This window comes from Sinohyriopsis cumingii, chromosome 17 (assembly GCF_028554795.1).
Source record: "Sinohyriopsis cumingii isolate HCF-2022 chromosome 17, ASM2855479v2, whole genome shotgun sequence".
NCBI lineage: Eukaryota > Metazoa > Mollusca > Bivalvia > Unionida > Unionidae > Sinohyriopsis > Sinohyriopsis cumingii.
The window spans coordinates 85647317-85664649 of record NC_142977.1 but is presented as its reverse complement, the minus strand read 5'-3'; the positions used below and the strand labels follow the sequence as shown (position 1 = coordinate 85664649).

The 17333-nt window shown below is 36.3% G+C and overlaps 1 protein-coding gene across 1 annotated transcript; it reads right to left on the bottom strand.

Moving 5' to 3' along the window:
- Positions 1-4839: 4839 nt before the first annotated feature.
- LOC149779361 (sodium-dependent glucose transporter 1A-like) lies at positions 4840-17224 on the bottom strand. Its single transcript, XM_089939974.1, has 4 exons — positions 17172-17224; positions 15310-15572; positions 11878-12163; positions 4840-8330 (listed from the first exon to the last, which is right to left on the bottom strand). Exons 2-4 carry the CDS (start codon positions 15562-15564, stop codon positions 7255-7257), a joined length of 1617 nt encoding a protein of 538 aa, XP_089796100.1. The 5' UTR covers positions 15565-15572; positions 17172-17224; the 3' UTR covers positions 4840-7254.
- Between the last annotated feature and the right edge of the window lie 109 nt (positions 17225-17333).

The following is a 17333-nucleotide window of genomic DNA, read 5'->3' as shown; positions in this document are numbered from 1 at the left end:
ACGTTCCGATGGTCTTTTCACCTCCTCCATTGCGGGCGTGTTGGATCCATTTGTCTTACTTGTCGCTCAAGTAATGAAGCCAGCGTAGGGCCTTGACCGAGTATTGACGTTTGACAAAGTTCTTCGTTTGAGGGCTGATAGCCAGTGTGTTTTCGGGCATGAATCATTGGTGGTACACTAAGGAACATGCTTTGGCAATGGTGCAGGCTTCTTTCAAAGTATCGATCCCTCTGTATTCCATAAACAGTTAACGAAATTTTCCACAGGAACGCCGTAAAATGTCCACGTCAGAATGACAATACTTTAGCATTTCTTCCTGAAAGTCGAACGAGTCCGTGGCGCGAATCTGGTACCAAGCGTAGAAAGCTCGTTGTTCGGTACACATGTTGTCAGGGTTTTAGTTGTGAGCCTCAGGCAAACGGGGTAGAACGGCTTGTTGATTGGCCATTTCGGTCATTCCAAACGTTTTAGGCATCTGACTCAAAGGCATGTCCAAGTAGCTCATCGAATCTTTAAACTGTACTTGCCCCACCTGCATGGAAATGATTTTGGCTCTGTTCAAAATGACTTTAGGACGTTCGGTACTTTGTTCGGAATATTATTTCAAAAGAACCTGCTCATGGTATCTGATAAATTGTGAGCCATCACCGAGGCATGGCGATGACAATCTCCTTAACGTTCGATGTCCTCTTTGCTCCACGTCTCGTCGATGGGGTCGAAGATCCATTGGGCGAAATCGGCTAGCGTGTTCGGTGCCCGAAATATTCTTTCATGTCCTACAGGAATCTTGCTGCAGTGAAGGCAATGACTAAAGATAGGCTCGTGGGTGCACTTTTCGCACGCTCTATGAGCCACGCAGAAATTAGAAATGTGAATGCCAGTCTCTTGCATGCATTCAAAATCTAAAAAGATAAAATTGCCTTTCTTCTGGTCATCTGCCTCTTGTTTGGAATGGTATTTCTGAATGTAGCATTCGTGCTCCAAGTCCACGATTTGGTGACAAATGTGACATCGTTTCTTTCCTCGACATACGTGAAACTTGGCACTATTGGTACATATGATTTGTCCATAAATAGGACACAATCTCAGGAGCTGACAAGCACTTTTCTGCTGTGAACCTTGTGTCTTCAGATGTTGTTGGTAACAGGCAGAGATGATACAAGTACGCTGACAAGCAGGGCAATGCATTCGTGGTTGAGCTTTGTCTAAACAGGCTTGAGAGGCCAAACATCCCTCACATTTTGATCCACAATGCTTGTGCTGCTCTCGATTGTTATAGCCACAGTCACATTTCTCACAGTAATAACCGTATTCCAAGAATACAGTGATACTGGGGATGGCATCAAAATGTTCATCGTGATAATAGACGTGAATGTATTTTCCGTCTTTGACATCTTTGCCTCGAAACAACAAAGTCTGCACACTTCTTGAGGGTGTACATTCAAGGTGTAACTTGGAGCTAGGCCATCTTGCAATTTTTCATTTCGGGAATGCCACAGGGTGTCTCTTTAGATAGCCCCACTTGCTGTAACAGGAGTTCTGCTTCTCTTTGTTGTTTGGCTCTGTCCGATTTTCAAATGTTCTCCCAGGCTCTTTTCCATTCTACTGTGTCATTCTTGTCGGCATACATTTGTCCCACCACGATGGCCCTGGCTAAACACATCTGGTCTTGAGGGTTGTTAATTTAGACAAGGCTACACTTGATGCTATAAAGGTCATCCACCAATAACACTTTTCTGCATTGTCCGGTCCCTTTGAGGAGAGAAACATGGGTCAACAGTGTCCCTTTTCCATCGGTGATGTGAAATTTGTCATTGGATTGTTGCTTGTGTTGAATCTTGTCGATGACTTTGGAAGGTGTCAATTTTGCTGGGCTGCGAAACTCGATCCAAACGGGGGACTTCAGACTTTCGTGATGAATGGATAGTCTCAAGCAATCGTCTTCTTTGGCTTCACATTGTCGTTTCATTGTGGTTAACAAAGAATCCCACACCTCGGTGATGAAGCCCACTGCTTTCTCCAGCGGTACATTGGACTTGAAATCTTAAAACTTCACTGTGTAAGTTGTCGTTCTAGATTTTCTAGAGGAGCACTTTTCCGTCTCTCGAATGTGATAGTAATTTTCAGTGTTTACTAATGGTGTTGAACTTTGGATGCCTGTAGATTCTCTGGGTCTGGATTCTGGGTCACTCATGTCATCTTCAAAATCTCTGGTATGAATCTGTGCCAAGACTTCAACTACTGTACTAGGCGATAAATCACATTTCTGCCTCTTACTTTCTCCATGATATAATGTGATCATTTCATCTTAAATGCGAAAAGTCAAATGACTAATTTTAAATGCCATGGGTCACTTTATATCCATGTCAGACCAGTGTATGTATAAAATTTGTGTGTCTTCCCTTCCAATATTCATTTCACTCTCAAACCGAGCAGAACGATGGAAGAGCCCAAAAAGATCGAACTTCTGATCCGAGTTTTGCGAGGTGTCATAAGAAAGTTTTCTTCAGACAAGCCAACGGACTACTCCCCCTCCTTTTGAGATAAAAGTCTAGATACGTGCTATATCTGTAAGAAAGGACATTGTCTTCAGAGTCCAGACCAGCAAAAATGCAGAACAGGTGCTAGAAGAGACAAAAGTCAAGATACCTGTTATCATTGTCAAGAGAAAGGATATTGGTCTTCAGAATGCCCTAAGAAACAACAGGATCAAGAAGAAAGGGGTTCAAAACAGGAAGAAGAGGTACCCTCCCAAAAGTAAGAACCCAGACACGTGCAGAAAGAGAAAAAAAAGAGAAAAGAAGATGAGGAGAAAATGAGGATGAAGAGGAAAAACCTGTAATAGTGAACAAATTGAAAAAACAGAGAGATAACAAAGGAACAGAAGTCTATGAACTTTTTAAAGTGCTGTGTTGTGTTGTGAATTGGATCGTAAAATTTGTACCAGAATAGACCAGACAGAAAAAGTGTCTCTTTGTTTTAAATTTTTTAGAATAGGGACCTACACTAACGCACTCACTCAGCCACACATGTATATCATGGGTAAAAAGGGCTTTTGAGTTTTAATTGGCAATTGAAATACTATCTCTTTTTGAGAGAAGTGGATGGCCCTGAAAAGGACCGTTGGGTATTTGTTTTAAAACAAACTCAAGAACAGGACGTTATCATCTTTAACTGCCTTAAGCCTTTGCCATGGCCAAGGTCTGCTTCTGTACTGTTGATGATGATTTGGTAGAAATCACTAGGGGTGGTATAGCAGGCGTAGTAACAGGGCTGGGATGTTTAACTTGGGAAGGTCTTTTTGTCTTGGGTTGTAATAAAGAAATCTGATATATTTGTTTCAGACTCTGCTAAAAGTACCATCACCATTTGGCTTTCACTATTCTCCTTCTCTCCTAGACCTTGTTTCTTCTCTGCTGCTTCTTCTTGTCATTTCCTTCTTGCTTCTTCTTCTTCTCGCTGTTGCTTCCTTTTGCTGCTGTAAAAATTTCTCCTTTCTGTCTCTTTTTAAAATCCTCCACGTGTCCTAATAAAGAAGGTGGCGAAAGTACTGGTTTTGAAACAAATTCTTGCGAAGAAGAAAAAAAATAGACTAAATCCCAATTAAAATCGGTCTCTTCCTGAAGTAGGCCTGTGTTAACTTTGGTAGCCACTACTATACCATCACTTCTCGTCTCCATGGCCGGTGCACCCAAATTCATCGTCTTTTAGTTTCCATCACGTTTGAAAACTGGCGCATGGATTGACTGTGCACAGACACTAGAGCATCTGTATAAGGAATGTGACATCACAGTCCACTCTTCAGACTGGAAGACCGGTTCCGTGTTGTGCCTGAATTTTGTAATGCCTGTTTGGATTTGTGAATAAATTCAATCTGTTTCTATCCGCACTTCCCCTATAAATAACTCCAGTTCACTGCATTCCCTTCACCCGTTCTCATCACAAGATGTGGACAAACATAGAATCATCTACTCTCATATCGTCAATGCTGTTCCATACAGACTTACCTATGTCTGTGAAATCATCATGGACAATTATCAGGATGACCGATGCGAGCGTTTGGAAAAGAAGAATTTATGTGGAGAGACAAGGCTGTTTGAAGAGAGTTCTTATCTATGGTCCAGAAGTCGGAGGAAGAGAAGAAGACCTATGCGATATTCTCTGTGTTAATGGAATGATGTTAACATAAACCCAAAGGCCCTTTTCTGGGCCACTCATATGCCTCAAAAAGATTTGCTTTCTTGCCTAATTTTTGTTTTTAGTTGTATAGTTGTTTATGTTTGTATGTTATCTCTGTCTGTCCATCAGGACCATTCCTGCCAAGCATTCTAGGGCTTTTGTTTTTTTCCTGCTGTTTGCTCCAATTGAGGTCAGCCCCTTGCTACACTGTTGCTAATCGTCAGTACCGCGACATCACCTTACATGTTCCATTCCTATTGTCTATAGACAGTCCCAATACTTTTTTGTCACTCTATAGTCCCACCCATGTTAAAATTCCCCATGTCTCTATGTCGTCCCACGACCTTATTGACTGTATTTTCCACTGTCCCTGTATCGTCCCCATTAACTACCTGCATATATACATGCATGCATACGTACACACATACATGCATACATATACACCATCATACATATACATACACACATACATGCATAAATACATACATACATGCATACATATGTATGCACACACACACACACAAAGAGATGAGTGATATGTGTCAGAAATTTAACATGGTATGAATAAAGAGAAGTGTATGTGTCAGTAATTTAATATGGTATGAACAAAGAGATGAGTGATATGTGTCAGAAATTTAACATGGTATGAACAAAGAGAAGTGTATGTGTCAGTAATTTAATATGGTATGAACAAAGAGATGAGTGATATGTGTCAGAAATTTAACATGGTATGAACAAAGGGATGAGTGATATGTGTTGGCTGCACATGCAGATTTGGGAAAGCAACATCTTAAATAAATCTACAATTGACTGCAATTATGGTTCAGAACTGACATTTCAAAACTTTTCAGGATAATGGTAGTTTGATCTATATCCTACCCAAAAGACTACTTTGTACAAGGCAATGTAATCTCAGCAATTATCATAAGTAGCTGATGGCTAATTATGATAAGTGCTAATTGTTAATTGGAGTTTACGTCACATGTAGATTTGGCAATGCCAGGATTTCACAAGGAAAACCAATCAACATATTTGATACAGAAATAAAGTACAGTATGGTACATTATTACTAATATCACATAGATTTATTTCAGGGAGAGGTTTTGCACTCTACAGCATCCTATCATAATAAAACTTCAAATTGAAACAAAATAAAAAATATGAATAACGAGTAGCATAATTAAATCATATAATGTTTGGTCATGTCACTTTAAGACTGAATTTTTTTTGCCTGAAATTCCCAACATTATTCCCAAAACCTCAACTGAAATTTGACCAATCCCAGCATAGAGACATTCTATTTTGTTTATACCTAATGAAGTGTGCATAGAAATGTTTAGATCAAAACTAACAAATTAAATCTAATGATTAAAAATGTATGCTAAATCAGTACACACGGTAAAAGTGCACATTGTGCTTTAAGCAAATTGATTGTGGTAGTATTGTTTGCAAATACCAAATGTAAAAATGAACATTCACATGTATTTTTGCATTGCCCTTCAATGGCATTGCAATTGTCTAACAAAAGCTTTAGAACTGCACGATAATGATTGAAGTATGCAATTTAAAGGTGAATACACATGGAACTGTGTGGACACCTAAATGTAATTCGACATCATGTGTTAATTAAAGTATTGGCTTTGTTTTCCATAGGCAATTCATTAAGGTTTTGAGGTAGAAGACATTTTGAAATCATCATTTTGTATGCCATGTGATAACATTGTCATATATAATCACATCACACCTCAAGCATGGAAACATGAAGCACGTCCTAACTTTGCAATCTACTTTTTTTACTTTAATCCTGTACCTCTTGTAAGCACCTTTGGATGCCTCTACCTCATTCTCACAGCTGCAGATCTGGACTCCCTCTACCTAATTCACATGAAAGTAAGTTTTGACACCTCTAAACCATTCTCATGGAAGCGTGTTTGAATGCCCACTGTAAACATCAGCTATTCTCAGCTAGTTTTTGTGGCGCCACCTTCAGGGAAAACCCCCCTATTAGATACAAGATTCAATAATGTGAATGACCATTACATCAGATCATGTGGTCCCTGTTTAAGCTCTAGTCGTAATGTGCTATTTAAAGTATTTGGGTTGGAGTTCAAAATGGAGACCACGGGTTTCATTCAGTATTTTCTGGAGATTGCACAATATAGGTAAAGGATCTGATGTTGATGTAGGCATTACTGAATTTTTATAATTTATCAAATTAAGGCAATTTAGAGTTGAGCATGAAAAATGGCAGCTATGGTTGGTCACATGATTTTAAAGGATATTAAAAAATTCAACAGTGAAAAACAATTATAGAACTATAATGATCAAACTTTACTCTCTGATCTTTCTACACATAACAGATGTGTATCAAAAATGTCAAATGGTTCAAATTGATGTTGAATGTTAACATGTACTACTACACTGCTGTAATACTTAATTGGCAGGCCTATGTGTATAGAGTCAAATAGCTAATGTGTTATATTTATAGCGCACTGCACTGTGTAGCTTTGGTACATCAACTGCCTACAAAGCCATAAGCTAGGAGGTAACGGGTTAACGACAGGGCAAGAATCTCAATTTGGATTATAGTTAGAAATTAGTTTTCATTATGCCAGATTCTTAGTGGACAAAAGTAGTGGATAATGGAAAATGCCAAGAAAGCATGGTTTTCATTTTCCCATATTCTTAGTGAACAAAAGTAATCACCAAATACTTTTTCATCTCTAATACAATTTGCAATTAAATTTTTTCTTGATCAAATGAACATATCAGTGTGATGTTAAACACTCAATAATGTATAAAATGTTTATGATAGACTGACATGATTAAAATGAAATAATTAAAATATACAATTAAAAACATGGAAAATCTAAACTGACAATATTAAAATGAAATAATTAAAATATACGTCTTACAATTAAAAAAATGGAAAATCTAGACTGACATGATTAAAATGAAATATATAAGATAAATGATCAAAATAAAGCAAATTTGACATTCAAATCATATATTTAAAATTTCATAAAGGACTCCATCGGTAACAAAGGCCTAAAAGACACAAAAAACAAAACAGGACTATGCAAGATTCGAATTCAAATTTTCCAGTTCCTCCTCCTTCCCTTGACAATATGTTTCCAGTTCCATACCTGACTCACGCCGGATGCACGTTTTGGTACAAATAAATACAATAACAAATGCAAGAAGACACAGCATGCTCTGTCCTAATAACAGATACGGAAACCATAGTGGGCTTTTATTCTCCATTAGATAGCCTAAATATAATGGATTTAGCATTGTGCCACTTGAGGCAGCTATCAAAAACAAAGAAGCTATTTTTCCAGAAACTGGCATCACATTTTCTTCTGTCCATGAGAAGATGGTAGGGAAGATGATTGACATGGCAAAACCATTGAGAGAAGAAAACACCCAAACAACTGGATCAAATAAAAGAACACTCCCAACCGTAAAACTGGCAATGGAGATAATCAAGAAAGAGCAGTAAAGGAACAGCATTTTAGTTGGATGCATTAAACGGATGATAAAGATTCCTAAAAATCGTCCAAACCCAAAACTTGCCCAGTATACTGCTGTGGCAAGAGAGCCTCTCAACTTAGTCCAGTTTAAGTGAAGAAGGCTAAAAGTCATAAGGTAGCTGGCAAATGTGTCCTCCACAGCGCAGTACAGATGGAACAACAACATAAGCAAGGTCATCACTCCAATTTTTTGAAATTTTGAAAGTTGAGTAGACATTCTTCGACTAGCTTCATTTGCTTCTTGCTGTTCCTTTGTCCGTGGTTCTGAATTTCTTTGTAGATAAGAGACAAGGAAAGGAATTGCTGACAGCATTCCTAATATCGTGCTGATCATATATGCATACTGTACTTTTGTACTGCCCCAGTATTCAAGCTCAGTAAAGGTGCCATTAGTGGAATTTGAACAGCTGAGTAAAACATCGGTGCAGGATATATTAGTAGCTAAAGTATTCTGTGTCTGATTCAGATGTTCCTCAACCATTTCAGTATTCTTTGGAGCAAGAAATGGTTCTGTTATCAATGGTGAAATAATACCGCCAATAGCAAAAGAAAAGTGCACTGCTTGCATGTAAGGTCGACCTTCCACACCCCATAGTACAGCAATCACTGCATTTCCACCTGTAAAATACATAAAAAGGTAACCTAACAAATACAACATTTTATCAGTTTCTATGGCAACTAATAGACAGAAAAACAATGACATGTCTCTGTTTATTCTTTCATGATGGTACCTTAAACTGCATACTCCCTTGTAAGACAAGTCAAACAACAAAGATCATGATCTGCTATTAAGGCATAATGCACCTAGAGGTGTAGGGTAAATATTATTTGCTCTGCTGATTACTCCTAACAAACTGCAGTTGGCAAGGTTTGTCAAAAGGGTATGATAAGACCAGTGTTTCATTGTGTAACTGGTAAAGTTTGTTGGTAAGGTTTGTGACAGGGTATGATAGGACCAGTGTTGCATCATCCAGTTGGCAAGGTTTGTGACAGGGTATGATAGGACCAGTGCTGCATCATCCAATTTGTAAGGTTTGTGACAGGGTATGTCAGTATCATTTGAAGTCTGAGTAGCTTTGACAAAATGAAGTACGACACTATATCTTACACTGATCATATCATCACTCAATAAGCAACAGTCATAAAAACTTAAATGTTTTGATGAAAGAAAAAAAAAGAGTTTGGTAAAATTCTTCTTCATGGTTTTGACTGGATATTTTTGAAGGGTTTTCTTTTTCACCCTAAGAGGCAATATTTGGTCTAGCTAGTGGCAGGGCAGCCCATCCAAATAGACAAACTAGGAACTTGCCTAGGCGCCAAGTTAAATAGGGTACCATATTTGAGGAGAGGTTTTAGAGGAATGGGGGACACCTATTGCATGGTTTTGGGGGTTCTCACCAGTTATTATGTACTTTTGAGAGAGTGACATACGTAAGGTGAAGTTGTTTGCATTTAAAATGTGCACAATGGAGAGAATGTTGGCATACCTCTATGCTACATTAATGTAATGTGGATGATATTCCTTTGGATATTGTACTTTTGGAAATTGTACATGATCTAAGCACACTGCTAACTAAAATGACTGCACCCTTGTGCTAATAAATCAGCCTGAATTAGTCCAAAGTACACTATCCATAGCAGCTATTAAAACAGGGAAAATGAATTTTGCCAGGCTAGACAATCCAGCTTCTGAAAGTGCAATGAATGAATTACCAAATATATAAAATGTAAAAATAGTTACTGGCTCTTTTTATACAATTTACCTCTGAAGTTCAGGAAGTGTAAATGACCAAATGGAGCAAGCACTTTTTTGAAAGGTGCACATCTTGAGTAAGGCCAAGCTGTATAATCTATAACCCATATTACACCCATCAATCATACACCAAAATAAAAGGAATTAAAGATTCTTCAAACTATACCTAAGATATACAAGGTCTTTTTTAAATAGCCAGTATAACCAGTAAGGAAAGCCGGGGAAATTCTTTTTCTTTAAAATTCTAACCCTACACAAAATGTGAAACTGTAGAGCACCACCTTACATAGGCACCAGTTGCTGGTGGCCATTCAAGGGCTACCCCTGGTAAGTAGCTAATTCAGCCTCATAATCTGAGTACCAGTCACACAATATGCACATACCTTCTGCATCAGGCATTTCAAGTCTTGCTGAATATGGCTTCAGGTGGAAGACTGGAATATTTAATCCAAATCATAGAGAAAGACTCTTTGAATGAAAGTCAAATTTAGGTCCTGCGGTTTTCATGTGATTGTACACTGGTACTCAAATCTACTGGCAAGAATAGCACAGACCTGTACTCTCTTTTATACACTATGTCCCAGTCTGACTGTCTTGTACACAGCAAAAAATAAGTACACTGAGCTACACCAAATGGAGTAGACTTTAACAGATATCTCTGTCAACATTTTACACTCGTTAAAGTAACTGCTTTGAGACTGCAGATGAAACTTTTAATTTCCAAGTCTTGAGAACTGTGAGGTCCAAAAAACACTTTTGACATATTTAGCTATTAGGTCCAACATAGTAACCGGAAAAATTGCAGGCCTTGGATTTTGGACAACTGCTATTTTCAGGCCGTGAAATATTCACATTTTCTTTTATTTAATCAGTAAATTATTATTATTAAAATTAAATATCCTATTTAAAATAAAGTCTGTTATAATATTATGAATGTATTATAATAAAGGGACACTAACACACACACACACACACACACACACACACAGAGATATATATATATATATATATATATATATATATATATATATATATATATATATATATATATATATATATATATAAACTAGTACTGTCTAACATTTCTGACATGTTAGACCAAAGTAAAGAGAACATTATACAATAATTTATTAATTTTTCTTCCCTTCATACATTATTGATAATACTGTCATACTGTAGTAAAACTAAATCATAAATTTATAACATACAACAGACTGAAAATAATGTGGGGAAAAAAGATGATGGCATATCTATTTTATGGGGTATTTTTACTTCATATATACAAAGGTGTTTAAGTTATAAACAAAATCTTTACAATTTGCAGTATACTTATACCCACTATAGTCATTAATATAACACTTTGCAGTATCCTGGTAGCCACTATTGTCACTAATATGACACTTTGCAGTATCTTAAAACCATTCTAGTCATTAATATGACACTTTGCAGTATCATTATATCCACTATAGTCATTAATATAACACTTTGCAGCATCCTTATACCCAGTATAGATATTAATATGACTCTTTGCAGTATCTTTTTGCCTCTATAGTCATAAATATGACACTCCAATTGTTGCAAGGTTTATTTGATTTTCAAAAGTGTTATATAGAAACATTTTACTAGTTACCTGTTTCATACAGTTAGGGGTTTTGAAATGTTGAACAAGATCAATTCCCAAATTATCATAAGGTGAACAAGATAAATCCCAAATTATCAAAAGTTTATAACGGTTTGACACTACAAAGCTTTTCAAAATCTGAATGGAATTATTCGGAATGATCTTTTTATAAATCCTGCAGAAGTCACTGTGTGGACCATTAAATAAACAACTTTGTCACGATAAATACAGAGAACAATCATGGGGACCACTATAAAAATTTGTTTGCTGACTTTAAACTTGGCCAGCAGAGGCAGTTCACACAACAAGGTGGGCAAAACATATCATAATTTCTTTACATGGGTGGGTACTAGTATATACCTTAAGGATGCAATGGGCAAATGAGCAATGAAAATAAACAAGTACTTACATTTTTTTAAAAATCACAATTTACTAAAACACATCAGAATAATAAACATGAACTTAGCATATTGTACAATAATTGTTCTTAAATTATAGATTATGAGACAAATAATTTATAAATGATTAACCTTAACAAGATGTTCATCTTACTTTTTAAAAAATGATTTAAACAAAATTTTACAAGTAATTCTAGTGCAGCTCAAGTCACAAAATCGCATGGGCCTATCTGATCGTGTAATAACTTAGTATGGTATGTTTTGGAATACTAAAGTAAAAGAACAATACCAGTATCCAAGTCACAGCTCAAGTCACAAAATCGTAAGGGCCTGTCTGATCGTGTAATAACTTAGTGTGGTATGTTTTGGAATACTAAAGTAAAAGAACAATACCAGTATCCAATCCTCCAGCACAAGCTCCGGAGATCGCTCGCATGGTCACCATGAGTGGAAAGAGAGAACACCACGGTGCAATGCCGCTAGCCAAAGACATGCCCATAATAACAAGAAAAAGAAGCAACAGCCTGTTGAATTTGTCATATAGCACCCCAAAGATCAGAGAACCAGCCAGATATCCTGTGGTTCCAGCAGTTAGCAGCCAGGAGGATGTGGCAAGGTCCTGGTTCACTATGAGACGAAGGTCAGGAAACGCTGGCCCTGTGTGTCCAGCAAACAGGCCCTACAGATACAAATATATAACTAGAGAACAATTTTATGATGGTGGATACTGTGGTAGAAACAAATACAATGGGTCAAACTTGCGAGCCCTGTGTACTTTGGTGAACCCAATTTATTCAACGTTATACTGTGCATGATTCAGACATAAAACGAATTAGAACAAGACTTCTCTTTAAACATAACTTTATAAACTTTAATTTAGTGATAAGGAATTGAAATAAATTTTTTACTTAGTATAATAAATAAATTAAGTGTTTATACTGTAAGCGAGACCAAAGTATATGGGACTCGCAAGATCTTTTGAAGTACTTCTGTATTGCTTACAATATGCAACAGTATAAAAATTACAAACTTGACCTTATTTATTATATGCTACCATTTACTAAATAACACATTTATTTAAATTGCTTATCACACAAATAAAGAGAATAAAAACAGTTTAAAAAAGAAATCTTGTTCTAGTTTTTTATGACCAATTTGCTCAAAATTACCTATTATGATGATACATACTGTTGTGTCATGATAGACCTGCTGGGATGTCATGATAATGTACCAATAAATGTCTTGGATCCTATGTGTACTTAACAGCACCCAATATGTGCTTGACAAGGGCCAAAAAATAAGGAAGATTTACTTATCATCATGCATAGTGTATACAATAATGAGGGTTCGCTATCCGATTTATTAACCATTATGAATTGTCCTGAGCAAACCCATCACCATTACATACCGAATTTCAGCTCTGTTTATTCGTGTTGAATCTGATACTGGTAATAGCCGTATTTCTTGGTGGTGAATTTACTGAACAAACCCATGACCATTAAGTACTGGTTACAGTCATGTTTCTTGGTGAATCTACCCATGCAAACCCATGACCATTAAATACTGGTTATAGCTGTGTTTCTTGGTGAATCTACCACGCAAAACCATGACTATTAAATACGGGTTACAGTCCCGTTTCTTGGTGGTGAATCTACCCACACAAACCCATTGTCATTACACACTGGTTACAGTTGTGTTTCTTGGTGGTGAATCTACCCAAGTCCATGACCATTACACACTAGTTACAGCCGTATTTCTTGGTGGTGAATCTAACCACACAAACCCATGGCTATTACACACTGGTTACAGTCGTGTTTCTTGGTGGTGAATCTACCCACACAAACATATGGCCATTCCACACTGTTTACAGTCATATTTCTTGGTGGTGAATCTACCTAAGGAAGTCCGTGACCATTATGTACTGGTCACAGTTCTGTTTCTTGGTGGTGAATCTACCCAAACAAGCCCATGACCATTACACACTGGTTACAGTTCTGTTTGTTGGTGGTGAAAATTCTTTATTATGCTATTCACATTTCTCTTTGAACAGAATTAAACCTGTTCAAAAACTGTACTTTTTTCTTAAGTGAAGTTCAACAAACCACAAGGAGAAAAAGGGTGTCTGTAAAACAAATATCCCAGCACTCCTCCACGTTTTCCCCATCAACTACACTGTTTCCCTATGGTCAAGTCTCTAGGGGTAAGAACTGACCAAAGGCAGGCTTAAAGTAGATTAAATATCTGAAGCAGTCCACAAATTTTCCTTCTCTAATATCACAAATTTCAAGTTTGGATTAACAAAATCCCATAAGATGTCTTTGCACAATAAAAGAGAGCTGGCATTTAATGCAAATTATTAATAACTAAAGCCATTTAAGTTAGACTGGCTTGACTGACTGATGCTAAATCATGTGTATGCATGAGTACTATAACACTGACATAAGCCAAAAGTAAAATCTACTTACTGACATACCTGTAGGCTGAATTTTAGATTGTATACAGAGATTGCTAAGTATGCAACAATGTTCCATGCCTGCCTCAAACCAGGTTCTTGAAATGTGCATACCCCAAAGTTTTAGATTTATACTGAGATTAAAGGCTTTGTGATTGCTAAGTATGTGCATTGTTTGGCTATGGCACATGAAATGGAGCCATTAACACAAGTAACATTAGCTAAAGAAAGAGATACAAAACAAATCAGACAGTGGTCATCTGTTTATGCATATTTTTCAGTAAATACATGTATTTAGAAATATAAAAACTTTCTTAATCCTGTGTACTATTACATACATACAGACACAGATAGTCTAAAAATTACATTACCCCACCCCCATCGCATAAGTTCACAGAAAAAGATTCTCACAAATGCAAAAACCTCAGCAAACTACAAATTTCTCAAAATATAAGGGAGAGGGTCAGTTTTTAAGGGTTTTATATATATATATATATATATATATATATATATATATATATATATATATATATATATATATATATATGATAAGAGAGGGACAAACAATTAGTTATCTTCTAATAATCAGGAATGTGGAAGGATATTAGGTTAACATTTATATGCTGATACATTAATTGAATCCTATTTCAGTCTATGAGTTTAAGATATGAAATAAAGCCCCATTGTCCAGTAATTGGAAATGTTTCTTGCACTCAGCTAAAGTAATATCATTTATTATTATTTACTCAGTTTTTTTAATCTTTCTAAATTCTTGAATAATATGCTGCAAGAGATCAAGCTGTAGTCCTAAAATGGAATATTTGTGTAAAAAGGAATTTTTTAATTGTATTATACACTTAATGACATTTTGTCTTATTTCATGACTGCACTGGTGGCCTAGTGGTCAGAGCATCTGTCTCAGATGCAGGAGGTCATGGGTTTGAAACCTGGCAGAATCATATCAAAGACTTATAAAAATAGTACTAACATGCTCTGCATTAAGAGGTTAGTATTAGGACTGGTCAGTCTGGTGTCAGGATAATGTGACTGGGTGGCACATGATGCTACGTCTGTGGCATGATGCCCCAGTGCTAGACCACTAAACTGCCACACTGCAGACACTGTAGCGACATGACTGAAATTTTGTAAAGCTACATTAAAAAGCCAAATCACATGCACACATACACACTCATTTCACTGTTCAATTTGCTATTAGCCTTTATATGTATATTTACACTGAATATGATAAGAGTTATCAATTATAAGTGATATCTATAGCTGACAACTAATTTCTGAATCACACATACACACACACACACATGTGAATGAGATATAAATAAATACATAAACAAACAAGCACAATGACAGCATACCAGCACAATGAATGAAATACAAATCCACACAGAAAGCAGAAACTTGGATCTATACACAGTATCCCTTCTAATCCTCTGGATGACTCTGGTTTGATCCTTTGTAGCAACCGAGGCATCCTTAACATGCTTTGCTTCGGTTGTGCCAATTTCTCCATCAACATAATTGAGGAATGATGTCTTCTCGTGATCATTGCACAGCCCAGAACTGCCAGTCACATGTTGTTCAGGTCTTTCCTCACTAAGATTACCAGTCATTTCTGATTCTAGAAACATATTTTAGTGCATATAATGTGACAATGAGTTAAAAAGAAGCAGAATAAAGAAGTAGGAAGAAAATAATACAGCTGACAAAGAATTGTTTTTCCTTTAGCATTTTTTTTAATCATTATTACTTGTATAGTAGCATTAGTATCAGAGACATATAAAATATTATTATTATTATTATTATTATTTTTATTATAGCTGATACTTTCAAACACATTTTCTCCTTGAAAATGTGGAATAGGCTGCATGATGCATCTCACTTGGAATATAAAATAACAATGGTAACATAGTCATATTCTGACCAGTAGGGTAATTCCGACCGTGGATATATGTCCTGCTCTTTACAACAAAGATATACAAATTTCTTGCTGTGTTCTTTTTTTATTTGTGCACATGCGTGTGCAAATTTGTAAAGATGTTTCCAGGCGACGAGGGCATCACATGACAAAATGACGTAATTGCCTCAGTATTTCTCTTCCGCGTGAGTTCAGAAACGGCAATCGTAATTTTTTTTTATTCAAGACCCGAGTCAGGCATCAATCATCCAAGATTTGTATAGCTTTCAATAACATAATACTTATGTTATTGTAGCTTTAAGACAATGCTTTGTCCTGCTAAAAAAGTTAAAATTGCACCAGTTTTATCACAAATAACAATAGTATGCAATGTTTTGTGTAGTGGTCGGATTTACCTCAGATTCTTTATCATAAGAGTGCGATTCCGACCAAGAAACACAAGCTATAAGAAAATATTGAATTATGATTAGTTTGTACTGAACTCTGAAGAAACCCCCCCCCCCGAAATAAATAAGTAATTAAAAACAATAAATAAAAAATTAAAGGTATAAATCTAAAGACAAGTAAAATGTTGCTTCTCTCCCCACACCTAACAACATCTACAATTATCTATATAACAATATCACTTTCTATCTGCTATCTCTCTATCTGAAAGAAATAAACACAATTTAAAGCTTTTAAATCGGTCAAGATAAACAACGTCTTTGTTTTTTTACAGATGAAACATATCAGAGGTCGGAATAAGCCACAACACGGTCGGATATACCTCTGCGTATATAGTCATAATAAAATCACTTTTCAGTAAGAACAACTAAAATTATATCCTTTATGAATAATGAAACGTGTTGCAAGAAGCCCGATTGATTGCTTCCCGTATCATTTTTAGGTACACAGTAGTCGGATTCAATAATGAAGTTGTCGATCTCATGCCAACAACCTCAGCGGTCGGATTATGACCAGATTACCCTACGCTTTGCTAGACTGGTTATAAACTGTAATGCTATCAGAAATTTGACATGCGAGACAAGGAGTAGTTCGGTTTAATAAGTAATTGCACATTAATTATGTTTGATGATTATTTTCTTACTAACTTACACCTGGATCATGGATGAACAGACTTTTTCCGATACCGATCTTGTTGTATATCACCTTAAGTTACAATTGGCAAATTCCAGCTAAAACAGAAGTATAAATTTCATTCTAAAGTTTGCTTTACTTTGCTAGAGGATACGTAAAGCACAGGAGTCGGACATTTTATCAATAAAGTACGACGAAACCTCTGACAACATGAAATCACCTTACCGGTAAAGCATAAAGTAACCAATGGCTGTTGTCCACACCGGCAACAGCTGATTGTAAAGGTCTCACTGGATAGTTTCGTATTTTGAAACCCCTTATCACAATCCTAGCATTTATAAATTCACACATAAGCTAAATCTGTAATGTGGTTTACATTTACTTTGA